The sequence below is a fragment of the Corvus brachyrhynchos genome, unplaced genomic scaffold, assembly GCF_000691975.1.
Source record: "Corvus brachyrhynchos isolate BGI_N302 unplaced genomic scaffold, ASM69197v1 scaffold115, whole genome shotgun sequence".
NCBI classification, from domain to species: Eukaryota; Metazoa; Chordata; class Aves; order Passeriformes; family Corvidae; genus Corvus; species Corvus brachyrhynchos.
Window position 1 is genome coordinate 11598058 of NW_008239553.1, and position 17566 is coordinate 11615623.

Consider the following 17566-nt stretch of genomic DNA (forward strand, 5'->3'; position numbering starts at 1 on the left):
ATTTTATTATTACCCCACTGCAGTGAGACAATTACCTTCTTTAGTGTATGAATATGAATAACAGGTGAGATAAACCTCTACATAACTTCAAGGTGCAGACAATTTAGAGGTTTTGGATATGTATCGTTAAGTGGGACTTTCTCAAGGAATGCCCATCTACAGCTGATGGGAGGAAGAGCCTAAATAGAGACTTCATGCTTCAAGTCCAAAGTTCAGATGAATAAAATTAGGTGAGATGAAGCTCACCCTAGATACTCTTTTGCTGGAGCTTTGTTGACAAACTAGGAGATGGCTTGAAGGTAGAGGAACTCTTATTTAGTTGTTTGTGCCTGAGGTATTCCTGTATTCTGGAGAATCTGATTCCATAGGAGTTTGTATTAAAAACATCCTGCTTGATTTGAGTGTGAACAAAATCGTATCTTCAGTTGGTGTCTGGTGGGGTATTTTGGATGGGATGGGTATCCTTTCTAAACCTCTCAGCCAAGGAATGTGGAATCATTTTAGCATCTGTCGCTGAACTTGGCAGAATAATCAAGTCTTCTCATCTAGCATTTTAGCATTTATTTATTTATAACTGCATCTTCATGTGTTTAATTGGTTTCAGTAAGCTAATTACACAAGCACTGCATGGCAAGGAATTGACGTTGGTGATTTTTTTTTTCTTCTTTTTCTTTTCCTTCAGCAGGTCAGGTTGGCCTGGGTCTCAAGTCTAATGATAAACTGTCTAATTTCCTTGAGTAAGTACGTATAGTTGATTTTCAAAGACTAAATTAATTACTGAGCTTGGCCCTAGGTCCTTCAAAAATTAAGAAAATAATACACTGAAATGTTGTTTGGTGCTATAGAGAATGTGAGAGGCATACATTTAGGACTGCTTATAGGTGAGAAAAAAAAAGTCTTTGTCAGTCAATTACCTTTATATCATGAAGCATATTTTACTGAATTAAAGCCGACTTTGCTTTCAGGCGTGGCCTGCTTAGTGGAGTGGTTTCGAATTGTTTATTTAGTCAGGCAGATTGGCTCCTTAATGATGGCTAAGCAGGTACCCTTACAGTGACTTCATTTCTGTTTGCAGGCGGAATTTGGAACTTTTGCATTTTTTGACCATGGTTCAGAACTATCCAAGGTAGTAATTTCAGTCCTGCAACGTGGCACAAAAATGAAAGGGTAGCAAGAGGTTTTCATACCCAGTATTGTGGTGGTACCAGATGTTCAGATGTTTTTTTTCTCGTTTCAGTTCAGTCCAGAGGGATTGTATGGAAATGAACTCTTTATCCATGTTATTCTTGAAGATTATTTGAGGTTCAGCTGCTAGTGTTCGGTTCATGTTTTTGCACTGATTTCAGCAAAAGCTAATCCATTTTACTTGAGCTCAGATGACTTCTCTACATTGTCTGTGAAGAGCTGCTTACTGAATTTGCTGTGATACCAGACAGAGATGTATGTTTTCTTTTTTCAGACATCCTTTCAGTTTAGTGTATAAACCACCATTTTTCTGTAAAAAGCAAAACCAGAGTGAACTCTGGGATTCAGTAAGATTTTTGTTGCCACATTCTGAGGCTGACGCTGTGTATACTTCTGAAGGGTTTCCAGTGCTTGGATCCACCTAGACACAGTGCTTATTGTACCACAGACAGCTTACAGCACTGTAGGATGACTTGGAGTTAAGATATTACTTCAGATTATTGAGCCTCTTTGTGATGAAATACTTGCACTGTGTATTGTATTAAGAGTTCCTTGTTTTAAACAGAAGCAATTTTTCCATTTTTTACTTCTCGATGGTGGTTCTGTTGTCAAGATTAGATTCAGATGAAGAGAAGGTTATTAACTGGAGAAACTCATTCTGATGCCATTGCAAGTGGAACTAATTTCAGTGCATAAAATGTTGATAGCTTTCAGATATTTACATTTTATATACTACCAAGAATTCTGTTTGGTTTATTTAAATCCTGTCACATTGCCGCAATTAATTACTGGTATTTTTGCCTTGCAATTGAAGTGATTACAAGTGTGTAACATAGCTTCAGGCAGCTTTAAGCCAAAATATAATTTAATATCCAGCTGTTTTTCCCAACACCTCCCTCAAGCCCCAGAAAACATCTAGCTTTCCAGACTCATCTTGAAAAGCCAATAGCCGTGATGTCAGCAGATTGAAGCTCAAACGGAAGTGCTGGGCTCTCAGTCCCAAGGATTTTTTGGACTTCTAGATCACTATCGTTTTTACAAAGAAAATGTTGAAAACCTTTTGCCCAGACATGCTTCCATTTTAAGTGCAATTTCTGTCTAAATGGACCTTCCCTTTGTTTTCCTTTGTGTTTTGAGGCTTGAAGCCTCATTTGAAGCCAAATGGTGCTGTTGCAAACTGCAGCTATATGGCAGTCTGAGCAAGCAGAGCCCAAACTCGTATCTAGAGTGAAACCAACTAATGAGAGGGGGGGAATGAATTATCTGTCTCTCTTCAAGTATCTGTCACTGCAGAAAGCATTTATTGGTTTGCTTGTCATTCAGTAGGTGATGCATTTTCCCCAGAGTCAGCACTGAGCCTCCTGTATGTTATGTCAGGCAGTGATTAACTGCCTTTTTTTTTTGATGAGGCATAAAAATGAGACTTTGCCTTTAGAACCTTAGTAAGTTCTGAAATTAATGTTGTAGCTGGTAGAGCATCATTCTTGCCTCTCTGGAGCACAGCTCAAGGAGGGTAGAAGGTATCTGAGGTTGTATCTTGTGCCTGTTGTGAGTAGATGGGCAGCTCTGGGCTCAAGGAATTCATGTGCTCTCCTTAACAGTGCCTCCATTTCTGAACCCTCAAAGACTCTGTGTGCTGTCTGTACAGCCTACCAAGGCTAAGCTCTGGGATGATTCAGGGCAGCAGGCTAATTGGGTATTCCCAGAGGAACCTTCCTTTCTTCATTGATTACAGAGCAAATGTACGAATACAGGCTTTTTGGATACTGCTTAGAGAAGACAGGTGACTTGCCTTACTAATATTTAAAATGAATGAATTAAAATATTCTGTATTCATAATTCCCACTGATTTTAGTTAAATTGTTTTGTTGACGTTGGATGTTAAGCCCTTATAAGGAAAACAATAACTTTGCTATTCATATGTTAATTACACCAGATTTTACCATTGTAACTTTCTCTAATATACCCATCAGAATGTCTGACCCTTTGACAGATAAACATGTTATTTATTAAAAATAGTGGCAAAATACCTTCAAAAGAAAGTACTGTGTGATGTACAAGTGCATTGCAAATTCTAGTAATTTAAAGTATAAGTAATTTGGAATATTAAAGCCTTTTGTAAGTACAAAGTATTAGAATATGATTTTTCTTCTTACTGTAAAACTTCACTAGATGTCAGTGTGGAAAGTATTTTTACTTAAATGCAATGGGAACTGTAGAATGAGAAGTGTTAATTCCTTCAACATGTGCAAATTTTAAGATGACAGTTATTTGTAGAAATGCATTTTCAGAGCACTGAAAACAATTTTGATAACTTCACACTGGATCCTAAAAATTGTTTCTGTTCAAAAAGACATGAAAAAGCCAAAATTTGTTTCAGTACTTAATAAATTTCTGTAAAAACCAGATATGTACTGTATAAATAAAAATGAATTTTTAAAACATAATTTAGACCATTTTTAGGGTTAAAAACTGCAGACTTTTTTGTTTCATTTTATATTCTTGATTATTTTCAGTGAGAAAAAATGTTAACGTATATTTTCTTGCTGTTGGTTTCTGGAAACGAGTTGTTTGTATGGGGGTAGCAAGTGTATTTTCACATGCCTCAAGATAGGGCTTAGGCATTAACTTACACACTAAGAGAAGAAAAGAAATGCATATATGTTTTTAGATGTTTAATGCTGATTAAGGAAAGCATTCCTAATCTGTAAGTGTGCTCGTGCATTTTTTAAACTGTATTATGTTTCTATATTACATTTGAAGGATCAGACTCTGTTCCTGCATGAGAAGGTTGGTTGTTTGGAGTTTTTTGGGAGCTGGGGTTTTTTGAGCACTTTTTGGTGTAATTTTATTGAAGCTTCAGTGCTTTTATTGAAGGTTTAGTCTCCTATGAGATAGACTTTTCCCTTTAAATTAATTCCTTTGTGTTTCTGAACTGACACACCAAGCGAAAAATAGTGGTTTAGATACTGTACAGTGCCTTTGGTTCCACAATATTGTTCAAGTGAGCTGCTGCCAGGAACAGTGTACAGATGAGCCTACTTGAACAGTCCGTGAGCACCTGAACACAGGTATTCCTCCTGATGTACAGAGCTAACGAGGACACCCTCTCCAACCCTCTTCTGTCTGATAGCACAGCAGCGAAGAGATTCAGATGAGATGAGCGCACACTGCTTGCATGCTGCCTTCAGCTGCCAAGTCACGATTTCTCTCTTGAAGTTACTTGCTTTGAACAGAAACTTAAGTGACCTTCATGTTTTTCAGAGCTACCACAAAGTGGTTGATTCTGTGCAAAGGTAGGATATGACTAAGGAAGCCGTAAGGGAAAAAAGAAACCCCTATAAACTATATTTACATGTTTTCCAGCTCTAACTCGCGTAGTAGGTACATAGCCGTTAAAAAGGAATCTTCAAAAAATATGACCAAAATAAATTAACTCTGCTGGAGTTCCATCCAAAGTTGTATTTTGGATTGTTTCTAGCTGTTAAGTATATTCTATTTAGAGACAAAAAGGGTGGGTTTTTTTCCTATATACTGGCACCACAAATTTACACCTTTTTTTTATGCCTAAAAGAACATATTTGTACTGAATTTTACTGTGAAATTAAATTTATGCTAGCATATTCAGAGCCAAGGTTTACAGCACTAATTTGGTATAAATCATATAAATAAATGTGCAACTGAAAATCGAACTGGATGTGAAAGCATACCAAAATTAATTAAATGATGAGTACTTTCTTCTCAGAATGGAAAATTCTAGAATCCTCGTTAGTTTTATTGACCTTATATGGGAGAAATCTAGATATGCTTAAGTGTTTGTTGTATTATGGGATAGTTTGGTCATCATTTAACTTAATTGCATTTCCCATGACATTATCACATGAAAAAGTATGGTCCAGAGTTTGGGATTGTAGGTCTTTTTTTGGGATTGTAGGTCTCTCTTTTTGGTCAAGGAAGTACAAGGCACTTGGAAGCAAGTACAAGGTTTGGATTTTGAGAGATCACTGTTGCACCGTGTACTGTAACTCTGGGAACTGCTGCTGTAACAACGATTTATATTGCTCCTTTAGAAATGTCTGCATCGATTTCTGTCAGAGGCTGGATGAAATGTTTTTTTTTTAACTGTCTGTATTCTATGCAGATCATAGGAAAAAGTCAAAGGACACAAAGCTAGGGTTTACATCTAGTCTCAGCTGTCTCCCCCCTGTTCATAAGTATTCCTATCCAGTCTATATGCTTGGATCCTATCCTATGCAGTATAGAATCACAGAGTCATGGAGTCATTTGGATTGGAAGGGACTTAAAGATCACCTAGTTCCAGACCCCTGCCACAGGCAGGGGCACTTTCTGCTAGACCAGGTTGCTCTAAGCTCCATCCAACCTGGCTTTAAGCAATTACAGGGATGGGGCACCCACAACTTCTCTGGCAACCTGTTCCAGTGCCTCACCACCCTCACAGGGAAGAAAGTAGCCTTACGTAAGTGGTTTTTTGCGTATTAAATATTTAAGTAATATAGTTGAAGGATTGTTGTGAATGAAGTTGCACAAAAATGGTATGTTTTGCCTTGCCCTTCTCTGTTACCTAAGACTGTATGCCAAAGAGCTTGGCATACGTACAACCCTTGTTGTACCTTACAATCTCTACAAGCTTTGTTCCTTTAATTTCTTAAGTAGAACAGCACTCAGCTTGGCTGTAGTTTACACTGCATTTCCTGAGTCCTGGTATTTAGCCTCTCTTGTCTACAGCTTCTCACTCTGCTCATAAACCACAACTTAGAATATTTATGACACAGACTTTTGTAGCAATTTATGGGAGTCTTCTCAAGGAATATTAAAGTTGACTGATCTACTCAAGATTGCTGATTTTCCATATGATAAATGTTTTCAAAGAAGATATGCTATGGAAGAGCTAGAGTTAGTGATTCTGGTTTACTCTTAAGTTTAAAAAATGGGTGGGGAGAACAAATTAAAAAATTTCATTTAAACAGTAATTTTGTGGACTATCTGTCTTGTGGATACTGCAGGAAAATTGTGTCCCATCTATTTATGCTGGGAGGGGCAATGGAAAAATAAAAATCTGAATTTTAATTCATGTTCATTAAATTCAGGCCACCGTCTTCTCCCATTTCCAAAGCTGAAATCTTTCTCCGTGGGATATTATTTTGTGGAGGATAGGGTAGGAACAGAAGCTCATGTTTTAGTAAAAATAACAAACTAGTTTTAGAATAGAAATATGTTCTACTGTTTTTTGGAAATGCTTGCTAGAGGGAAAGTTCTGTAAGACTTTGGCATACAAGTATTTGGTCAGTACATGCCAGGACACAAGTATGCAATGTACTGCACTGACTTATGTGAGAGGAGACTGTTAAAAGCACAATCCTCTTCTCATGACATGGCTGTCTCCTGACAGTTTCCTTGTGTACTAACTGAACCCATCATTTTAGAAGATGTGATACATTCAAGTCTTGGTTTTCTCTAAACCCCATGGCCACAAATAGTACATGGACAAATAAATAGTAATGTTTATAGCCTAGAAAGACTGCTTGTGAAAATGGGCTATTTGAGTTATGGATCCAGGCATATGTGTACTGTGGACAGTTGGGATGTTACCCTGAAATTTGGAATGTCAGTTTGCTCCTCCTCTCTGAATGCTGAACAGGAGTGACACTGATAATCTGCTTTGTATTCCTGTGTTTCATAGAATCATGTAACAGTTTGGGTTGGAAGAGACTTTCAAAGGTCTTTTAGTCCAACAGTCCTGCAAGGCGGAGGGAGATCTTCAAGTAGATCTGATTGCTCAGAGCCCCATCCAACCTGACCTTGAATGTTCCCAGGGATGGGGGCGTCCACCAGCTTTCTGGGCAACTTGGGCCAGTGTGTCACCCCCCTCATTATAAAAAGCTTTTCTTATACCTAGTCTAAATCTACCCTCTTTTAGTTTAAAACTGTCAGCCCTTGTCCTGTTGCCACAGGCTGCTAAAACGTTTGTCTGTGTTTTTTTTGTAAGCCCCCCTTACTGAAAGGCCACAATCAGGTATCCCCAAAGCCTTCTCTTCTCCAGAGTGAACAATCGTAGTGCTCTTAGCCTGTGCCCATATGGAGAAGTGTTCCACGCCTCTAAACTTCAAAGGGGGTAGTGATGGTGTTCTTTGGGCTCCCTTGTGGAAGAGCTATCTTTTCCTTATCCTGGAGCTAAAGTTAGTGACATTCACAAATTTCTCATTCACTCTTTGCCCATAGGATTTGCTTCTGAGCCAAAATGAGCTGTGGTCACTGAGTATCAATACAAAATTGTTAGCTGAAGAATTATTTTAGTAGCCGCACTTTTAAGTTTGTAACTGTACCTGAAATACTTGTGTCACAAACAACAATTTCCCTTTACTGAGTGTACATTTTTCACAGGGCGCTGCAGGAGTCCCTGTTCTGGCAGGGGCTGCAAGCACCAGGTATTCCTGCTTTGCTATGTCATGAAGCCCCTTGTCTGCACCCCGAGGTGCACCATTTTTAACACCTAGACATGCTGTCCAGGTTCTAATTGAAAAACCAAAATGTCAGCCTTAAAATGAGAAGCATCAGCCACCTTTTAAAAGGTTTTTAGTTACTTACAGCCTCAAGTAGCTGCCGACTAAGATTTCTAAGAATGTTTCTGTGCTTAACCTCTATTACTTTTAGCCATCTAAGAATCTTTTTCAGGTCTGTTTCTTTGGGAACCTTTTGAAGTTAAGTAAGGGTAAGTCTGAAGGAATGGTGGGAGTGTGAAATGGGACAAAATTCTAATTTGAAACCTGGATTCTTAAACCTTTTCTGAGATTTTTTTATATTGCACTGGCCCTTGCCCTTTCAGTTGATGTAATATGAGATAAGCCTGTATAATGCAGAATACTGAGAATGTTTCATTCATTTTTGCTGCAAGTGCTAAAAAGGAAAAAAAAAACCTACACCAGAAAAAGAAAAGAAGTAAAGCCTTTGAAAATTGTATTTATAGTATTGGTTTCAAAGCCTTGCAGACAGCATTTCATGAAGGTTGTCTAAATACTTACATCAAGTATTTCAGTAGTCTTTCAGTAAGAATTTAATGTGAAGTTATGCTGTAATTATACATGCACACATCTTTGAATTCTACATTTAGAGACAAAAGTTTGAATTTAAATGGTTCTTAAAGGAGCGGCTGACATTTTGCCAAACAAGAAGAGTCCTCTAGTGTAAAGGAATAGCTTTTCTGTTCCTTCCTGCCTCCTAAATAATGGTGGAGAGGATACTGTCTGGCTGTTACGGCATTTGGGCTTTGTCTGCTGCCATCATCATATCTACTAATACAGATTTGTATCCATAATTTAGCTGAAGATTTATTTGCCAGTACATAGCTGAATGCTTCTAGCTCATTTGGCAATATGTGTTGGCATAGTAGTCATCATGGAAGCAAAATGTATGTTTGTATTTGGATCTTGTGGCAGATGTGTAATACAACGGAGCTACTGCTTTGGCATGGGCACTTTGCTGGCTCTGCCCCCATACGAAGTGTTCCCTGGTTATGATCTGTGATTGTGGCTCATATTGATGTTTATCTGCCTTTTCAGAATGAAAATAGCATCATTCTGTTTTCCTTTTTTGTTGTTGTTGTTCTTGTGGTGTTTCAAAGATAGTGCAGCATCGTATGAACACAGTGGAAACAAAACTTTATAATACACTTTTTCTCAACTCCTATACGGGTTCCTAAAAAAATCTGTAGCCCATCCATCTCATTTGGTAGCTGAAACGCAGGGGTTGGAGTCAAGGCATTAGAATGTGCAGGTGACTGAATTGCTGTGCAGGCTCAAGTATGTTTAAATTAGTCTATGTGAGTAAGTGTGTATGTAGGGAACAAAAAAGATAAAGAGAAGAGGAAATGCATACTTGCTCCTCTTTTTTACTTTTTTTTTTGGTGGAACTTGGAGCACAAGAACATGTCTTGCAGAGTCACCTTAAAATGTGTATATAGTTTGCCCTCAAAACAGGGTTTAACTACTCTTTTTGGGTAAGTTAATTTGCCGAATAAAATTTCTGCTTCCTAAGAAGCAGCACTCTGTTCATTTTACATTTGTAGGGTATTTTTTAAAAATAAATTTCAACTAGGCTGCTTCATTTCTGCATTTTTCTTTATACTAAAGCTACAGCATCAAACTGGAATGCCTTGTCTCAGTTTTAGCTGTCTTTGTGCAGGCAGAGGAGAATGAAGACAGGAGAAAGACAGGACAGAAAGGGCTGGAAGGAAGGAGAAGCAGCAGTAGCTTAACTGATTATTTGCCGTTGCCTTACACAAATGTGGCCATGCAAACACCACACATTAAACAAACACACTAAAAATTGGTAAAATAAAACTTGATAATGGGGATATTGAACTGTCGTAGTAAGTTAAATTCTGGCTGTGGTTAATTAGGTAAAAATGGTGTTTCAACCATGATACTTTGTCTGCCTTATTATTAAATGAAGGGAAAATGTAGGATGAAATAAAACTGTTGCTGCTTACTTACAGGAGCTTCTATTTCCCCTTGTCTATATGTGTATTGTGAGAACACAAAGCATAACAAATAGTGTTTGCATTTAGTTCTGAATACAGTGAGGTCCACAATCACTCATCTCTCTGTGAAAGCGAGCTTCAAAGCCTGTCTGGCTGCCCAAAGACTTTGGATTTCTGCACATGTGATGGATGGGTTCGTTGTTCTAATGAAGCATGGCTGTTGTTGGAGGTCGTGGTCACGGGAGAGAGGCAATCCATCTTTAATGAGGGGCAGTTCTACAGAGGCCTTGAATGCCAAGACAGAGATGGAGCATTTCATTTTTTTATTTGATGTAGAGGGCCAGTGCAGAGACACTATCTTGTTTTACGATTTTTTTTTTTTAATTACCAAGAAGGTGGGAGCTGTATCCAGTACAAACATTAACCATTTTAATTATTTTGGCTTAGTCCCCAAGTGTAATGAGTCTGGAGGTTGCAAATGTGTGTGTTTCTATGCCCAGATCACTGATGAGATAGGGAAATCAAACCTCTGGCCATGCACAGATGGTGTTAGACTTGCCTGTCTGAGAATCCGTACTTAGGAACTGAGGTCTCACAGGCTGCATGCTAAGTAACCGACAGTGTCTGTAATCAAGGGGAGCATTATGGCCTAGGGAAATTCTTCAGAGAAATTCCCATCAATACAGATAATAGATGTGTGTTTAAAGTACCTCTGATGAGTAGGAACTTGTGTTAGGAGAGGATCCGAAGGTGGATCTTCGCATTGACCAGGCAAATTCTGTTACGTGTATTCTCCCTTTTTGTTTTCTAGACTAGTTTTAGATGCTTGATGTTGGTTGTGATGAGGGTAACTGAGCCCTTTTTGTTCAGATCAAGAAGCAGCAAATTAAGAATAACAACTTTTCTTCACTGAATTAGTTGTAGTTGGACTAGTGTACCAGGGGTGTAACTACACACACGACCAGTCTCCTTACACATCTATTTTGGTTTTAAGCTCTAAAAATGAGATTGTTCTGTCATGGTGGATTTATTTGGTATTTTAATTAGTTTGCCTAAAAACTATGTCTGAATACTGCATATGTGGCTGTTTGAGAAGAAGGTAAAATGCTTTCTCTAAGCGTGAAGAATGCTAATTATCTTTTTCCCCTTTGCTTCTACTCTTAGACCTGTGGGAGACAGATGTTATTTAGCAGAGGGAGGGATGAACATCACTTCTTCCGGGCTCAGAAGTTAAAACGTGAAATGTGTCTGCTGTGGTTCATTGACATGTCTGTTCTTAGATTTTTCTTTCAATAAGCATCTCTGAAAGGTGACAGGAAACACCAGCACTGTCAGTACAGAATCAAAACTAGGAAAGAGCTATGTGTTCACCAGAAAATTGGAAATTCAACTCATGCTTAGACTTTGAAAACCAGGATATATTGTATAACTATTCACTGAACTCAGCATTCAGGAGTATAATATGTTACATGATCACAATTTTATCCTTTTTTGCTCGTTTCCTTTATTTAAGTTTTGTTTAGTTTAACACTTTTAAACTAAACAGGGACAGATTTAAGTATCTAAGGTAATGCAAGTGCAGGGCTATATTTCCTTTGGAGTTTTCCTTTGGAGTTTAATAATTTGGCAGTTGACCTGTTTCATTTCAGCCTGATTCTCGTGCTGTGTTCATCATCCTGGTATCTGAACAAATGGCACATAAACTCATTTAGAGGAAAGAAGGGTTTGCATATACCAATATTTAGTTTATTTGAGGTTAAGATTTCTATAAAAAAATAGTCTTAAAAGCAAACATTTTTGCTGTATTTTTGTTTGTCTTTCAGGTTGATCCAGCTTTGAAAGAAAAGTTAAAACAGAACACTGTGACACTGGAATCTGAATATGAGGTAAAATAAATTTGTTGCTTGGGGCCCATAACCTTGGCTACCCTTGATTACCCTGGCTGCTGGTGGGTTGTATCTGTCCCTAACTAAAATTAGATCAACCATCTGCCTTTGACTCACTGATGTCCAATAAAAACAAGGTTTTATGTAAAGAAAGGTTTTTGAACACAGAGTGCTTCTTTCTGAACACAGCTTTACTTTGATGTCCAGGCATTAAGTACAGTGGTACAAATAAATTCAGTATTTCTGTGGTTAAACCTAGTTTATAAATGTAGAGCTGATGTTGGCCTTGGATGGAGTGTGTGTGAATGTAAGTCAACACTTCTACTGCATGAGTTTTGATGATCTTCAGACCAAATTACAGAACAATGTGCATGATGTGCTTTTATGTTATTTCTTGCTTCTGAAATTTATGAAACAACTGTCATTCCTTTCACATGGTTTCAGAAAATTTTATAGAGAAATAGTTCACTCTTCCCTCAGCATTGCATTTTCTTCAAATACTAGTGAGCTCTAAAATGTGTTTTAACCAGCTTAATACCCAGAGTTTCATAGATTTTCAGGCCTACAAAAAACCGTGTTAGAAAAACTGGAAAAAGTCTCTCTGTGACCAGAAACAAAGAATAAAGCTATTTAAGATTGTTCCTAATGTTTTAAAATTAATTGAATCAAATGTCCAACTAATACTTCATCTGTCTTTGCAGCCTTTATAATGAACACAGGTATTTGTTTTCTTCCCATAGCACATTTCTCTCACATGCCTTTGAAGAATCTCGATTGCACCCATTGCTCTCGTACTCTCATAGGTGTCCAAATGGCAGTACATGGTCTTGATAATAAAACTTTACTATTCTATTACTCTTTCGTGATTTGTTTGAAATAAAAATAAAACTTACCTTTTGTATTTTCACAGGCCTAATTTCACAAAATATCTGCTAGTTTTTAACATTATTGCAAATAGTTTTGGGCTCTCCCCTGCTATAAAGAATTGTGATTTCTGGTGCAGGGAATAAAAAGATGGGAAGTTCCAATGGAGACTCAAAACTTACAAATCCATTAAGTTCTGATTGCCTCTGGGATTGCTGTCTCTCCGTTTCCATTCAATATACTGTAAGGCTGCTCTGATTTATTTATGTGGAAGAAAAAGTAAAAAGAACCACAAGCAGTGAAAAGAACCACATCTCAAACTCAATACCAAACCTCAATATCAACCAATCTGTATTCAGACATGCCTTACTTTTTCTTCAGAAGATGAGTAAATAGTTGAAGGACATTATTTAAATAGCCATAACTGCATTATCTTTATGGATAAGTCAATGGTAATAAAATACATCTGGTATAATAATATATTACAAGCCTACTTGGGTAATGAGGCTCTTTTCTGATGGACAGAAATGGCAGAAGCCATCTTACTGTTTTCTTAATCTAAACTGTAGAGAGTTCCCAGACTGAAATTTTTCCAGAGTAGTGCTTGGGTGTTATAGAGGGCAGATCAGTTCAACAAAACAGATGGATTTGCATAATGAAAGTAGATTTAGATTGTTGTTTTGAACTCTAATATCAATATATACTTTACTATGGGCACCAGCTTGAAAGCACATATTAATTTCTTGCTTCAGTGAAACTTGTGAAACTACCAGCAGTCATGCACATACTTTGCAGGCTCCACACTGAGTGTGTGACAATTTTAAGTCACTGTTACCTCTGTATTCTGGTGGACAAAATCTAACCAATCACCAAGTTACAGCTGACATTTAGGAGAGTAGTTTTCTGTGGACCCCAGCTGTTCCAGACTAGAGGAGTTTGGGTGGACATTTTTCTCCTTCCTTTATTTTTTGACTTGTCCAAAATACAGCTCTTAGGAACACCTTCTAATTCAATATATAGGTCACATTGAAGGATTACACTGGTGGCTGTTACTAAATATGGTGTGATAAGAGATCAAGGGCAGTTAAAAAAAAGTTACTGTTTTAATATGTGAAGCCTTATTTTACAATATTATTGGCATTATATCTGCAGCTGTTACTGAGGATACCATGCCAGCTCTTTTGAAGTGTGGCTGCCTGATACATGCAAATGTCCTTTGGTCCTCCCCAAGACTTTTAAAAATATCTTACTGTCCTTACAGAAATGTACATATTGAATATATACTGAATTCTTCTAGAATGTCATAATTTCTCCTATAAGCACACATATATGCCCGTATGGACATATTGCAAAAAATAAAGACATTTCCAATATTTCAAACATGTTGAAGTCTGCATTTTGTCTCTGATGTGGTGGTGGTGGTGGTGATGTAAAAAGTTATAATCACAGACCTGATTTATTGTGAGGAAATTAACATAAAGACTTTTTCTTACCTTCTAATTTACTAAATTATATCTTCTCAAACTATAAAAAGTTTATTTCATACAGGAGTGTTTCTGGTCAGGATACTATTTTGAGGAAGGAAGAATTTACATGTATAATTCATACTGCATTTCTTGTATCTCAGATCTGTTAATAATGGCATTTATCTTGTGCCTTGGGACATGCCAAAGGAGCAAGCTACCTTTGCCTACACTCTCCATTGTTCATGCATTCCTCTCACACACTTTTTTGTCCTCATATGACCAATTAGTCCCTGCTGCTCCCCTTAGCCTAATAAATCACAGCTCTGTCCACTAGTGATGCTGGTACTAATAATGTGAATGTAGTTCTGCTGCTGAGCTGGGCCTTGTAGAACACACTGTAAAAAATGTCAAGTGTTTGACCTGTGAGAAAAGCCTAGAGTATTTTATTTGAAAGGACAAAAATACTGTTTAAAAAAAGAAGATTAAAAAACTCATTCTTACGATGAGTGAAAAGCATTCTTGTGGTTGTTTAACAATCATAGTACATTCCTCTTCATGTGTTTAATGCAGTCTAAAAATAACATTCCTTATTCTAGCACTTGGTTTCTACACTTCTGCAAAATTAATGGTCTAATAAACACTAAAAAAGCTGGCCTCAGTTACATCAGACCCCAAAATATAGAATTGTTGTTAAGGGTTTTTCTAGCAAATAAAAGCTTTCTTAAGAATTGACTAACATTTTGCAATGGAAAAAATCACTGGAGTTTGAATCAAATATGTGATATTCAGTGGGAATCAATAGCAATTGAAAGTAGAGGAAAAAATATCACAATAAATAAAAACATGAAGGGTTGCTATGGAAACAGTAAATGAGTAATTTATAAAGCAGAGAAGACTGATAAAAGATGCTAAGGGCATCAGAGCTGTCTGATAAGTAAGCTGACAAGGATATCAGTAACAGGATGGTGTTGCAGCAAACCAAGAATAAAATAATGAGGATGTAAAATCATGATTAACCATGTTGGCAAAGTAGCAACATTCGAAAAACATATCTGTATTTTTTTTTAGGGAAAAAAGTCCTTTGTATTAGAATCAGATGTGCTTCCAAACCCCTTAATAATCAAATGAGATGTTTTTTAATACCTTCTAGACTCTGGTAGTTTATAGCCATGTTCTAAGAATGGGCTTTGAAGACTTCAGTGGCTGCTGAAAATGTCAGTCTGGGATTGATGGTTCTCTGGGAATCATCACTGGGCAGGAAGGTGATGCTATTGAAAGAGTTCTGTGAGATTTTGGACACATAGGCAATGTTGTGTATTTTTTTCAGTGACGTGAAGAAATTGTGAAATTACTAATGTGCAAGTGATACGAAACTATTGCAGTAGTAAAAGCATGGCAAGGCAGGGACAGAGAGCTGTTCATATTACTTGGGAAGATGGGCCCATTAAAAGTGAAAAGTACCTTTTAGAGTAGCCAAAGTTATTTATTTAAAAAACTGAAGATGCAGGCCAGAGTGGACTGCATTCTGGAAAAGATTTAGGAGTCAGTGAATAAATAATTCAGCTGAATCTTCTAGTGTGATCTTGTGGCACAAAGAGCTAATTCAGTGTATGAATATAAACAGGAATGGTAGATGACCAGGTGATTTTACTTCTGAGTATGGCACTGATGAGGCTGGGATTGAAATTCTGATTCTTCTTTTGGTAACTGCATTTTGAACAGGCCTTTAAGAATGGATTAGGTTGCAGAACAGGCTGACTATACCGGCTTAGGGCTCTAAAAATGCCTTAAAAGAAACTTGAAGATTTAAATAATATTAAAGGTACTGAGAAGAATGTTACTTCCATATAAATACTTTCATAAGAAGAAGGTGATAGCTATTGAACATTTTTTCATTGCAGAAAATATAGTAAAATTAGAAGTAAGATCCATTATTAGGAGATGGGAACATCATTTGAACACAACAGCAAGAAAAATGAGTCCTTTGTGTTTCAGAATATCACAACTGTAAAACTTTGTAAAGTTTTCCTTCAACTGCTTTCAAGGATGACATAATTGATGTAATATGCTGGTCTGCAAATGGTCAGAGTAGAAAATGCTGTTTTCTTGACTTAAAGAGTATGAATATTGAGCAGGTTTTGTTCCTTATAATTTGATAAATCACAAAAAGTCAACATTAGCTCTGGACAGAAGTTTTTTAATTGTTTGCCCTAACAATTACAGCAGAAGTCTGGTAATTGCAGTATTAAAATGTATATTGAGGACAGTTCAAAAATTAAGAGTAGGTATATGGAGAGGCATTTTGGGAATATAACCTATATATTTACTGTCTTAAAAGAAGAATTTGAATAAGCTCTTCTGAAAAAGATTCAGGCCACTTAATGCTCATTTGACTTAACTTCAGGGATTGTGGTGCCAGCAGAGTGGATGAAACTTTTTTTCAGGGAGTGACAGTGTAGTAACATGGTAATTGCATCCAAGTATGTGGACATCAGGACGATGCCAGTCATTGAAATCTGCAAGTATCTTGTTGCTGTCATTATCAGTACCAGAGGATTACTGATTTTGTTGCTGTTTAAGAATTAACAGATCAGTGTGCTGAATTGATACGCTTCAGTGTCTGTGAAGATACTAGTGGCTAAATGCCTTGAGCTGTTTGAGAGCTGACAAAGATGTTGGGAAAATATCCCCCCTTAGTGACTGTTATGACAGTAAATAGGTTGAGATAGATAAAGAGGTTGAGATACTTTTCTTACCCCTTTAATCACTGTGTTCCTTCCATGCTCTCTTCTTTCTCAGTGCATTGTCCAACCTAGCCATTAGATTCTGACTGCCCTCCAGGTTGTCTGGGACGAGTTGAGTTTCTTGCATTTCAGTTTTTTCACATGTGAAATGGTCTTTTATGTTTTTATTTCATTATGAGTCTTCAACACAATGTTTTGTAGAGAAGTACAAAGTTGTGTTATTTTATCATCAATAGAAACTGCCATGGGAAAGGATTTTAGTTCAAATAGTTTGTGTTAGGCATTTTATTCTGAGTGGATGTGCAGTCCATAGCCACCTATAGCTTTGACCTTTTCTTCTTGACATCTTAGTAGTTTCCTGTACCATAGTTCAATGTGTTCAAACTATAAACTATGTTCATAGTTTTTTGCAGAGAAACACAAGAAGGTGGAATTTGGTGATGGGTATGGCACAGGAAGAATCCTAATAGAAAAGCCTCTTGCAGGAAGAAGGACAGCCTGCAGAGTAAAGTTCATAGGGTATCACTTTTATCTGGTGTTATTTCTGGAATGCATCTCTATTTAATAGTCCTGTAAATTCTTTCCTGGTCATCTCTTAGCACAGGATTTTCCTTAACTGAGAGCTGTTTCTTTCAGTTATGTTGCATTTGCACTTTCCTTATCCAATAAGAAGACACTGATGTCTCATAGATGGAAAACAAGGTGAGTGATTAACAGTCAGACAGCAAACATGGTTGGGACTGTTATAAATAATCTCATCACCCTTTCTCCTCTCTCCAAAATAGAATCCTTAGTACCAGCTTGCATTCCATGCTTGTTTCCTTGGTTTTTAATGCCACGTGAATTGACCAACTCTTACCATGCTAGGGCCAACACTGTGTGTTGTCTCAGTCACAAAAAAACCCCAAAAGTTTGGGTAGGGAA

At 37.2% G+C, this 17566-nt stretch overlaps 1 protein-coding gene across 2 annotated transcripts in view; it reads left to right on the forward strand.

Annotated features, from left to right (window-relative positions):
* LOC103620973 (cytochrome c oxidase assembly protein COX16 homolog, mitochondrial) overlaps positions 1 to 17566 on the forward strand; it is a 40122-nt gene that overhangs the window by 12909 nt on the left and 9647 nt on the right. For both annotated transcript variants that reach the window (XM_017741693.1, XM_017741694.1), the window contains one exon: positions 11506 to 11568. In XM_017741693.1, coding sequence (XP_017597182.1) covers positions 11506 to 11568 — 63 coding nt within the window. The remainder of the gene's footprint in view (positions 1 to 11505; positions 11569 to 17566) is intronic.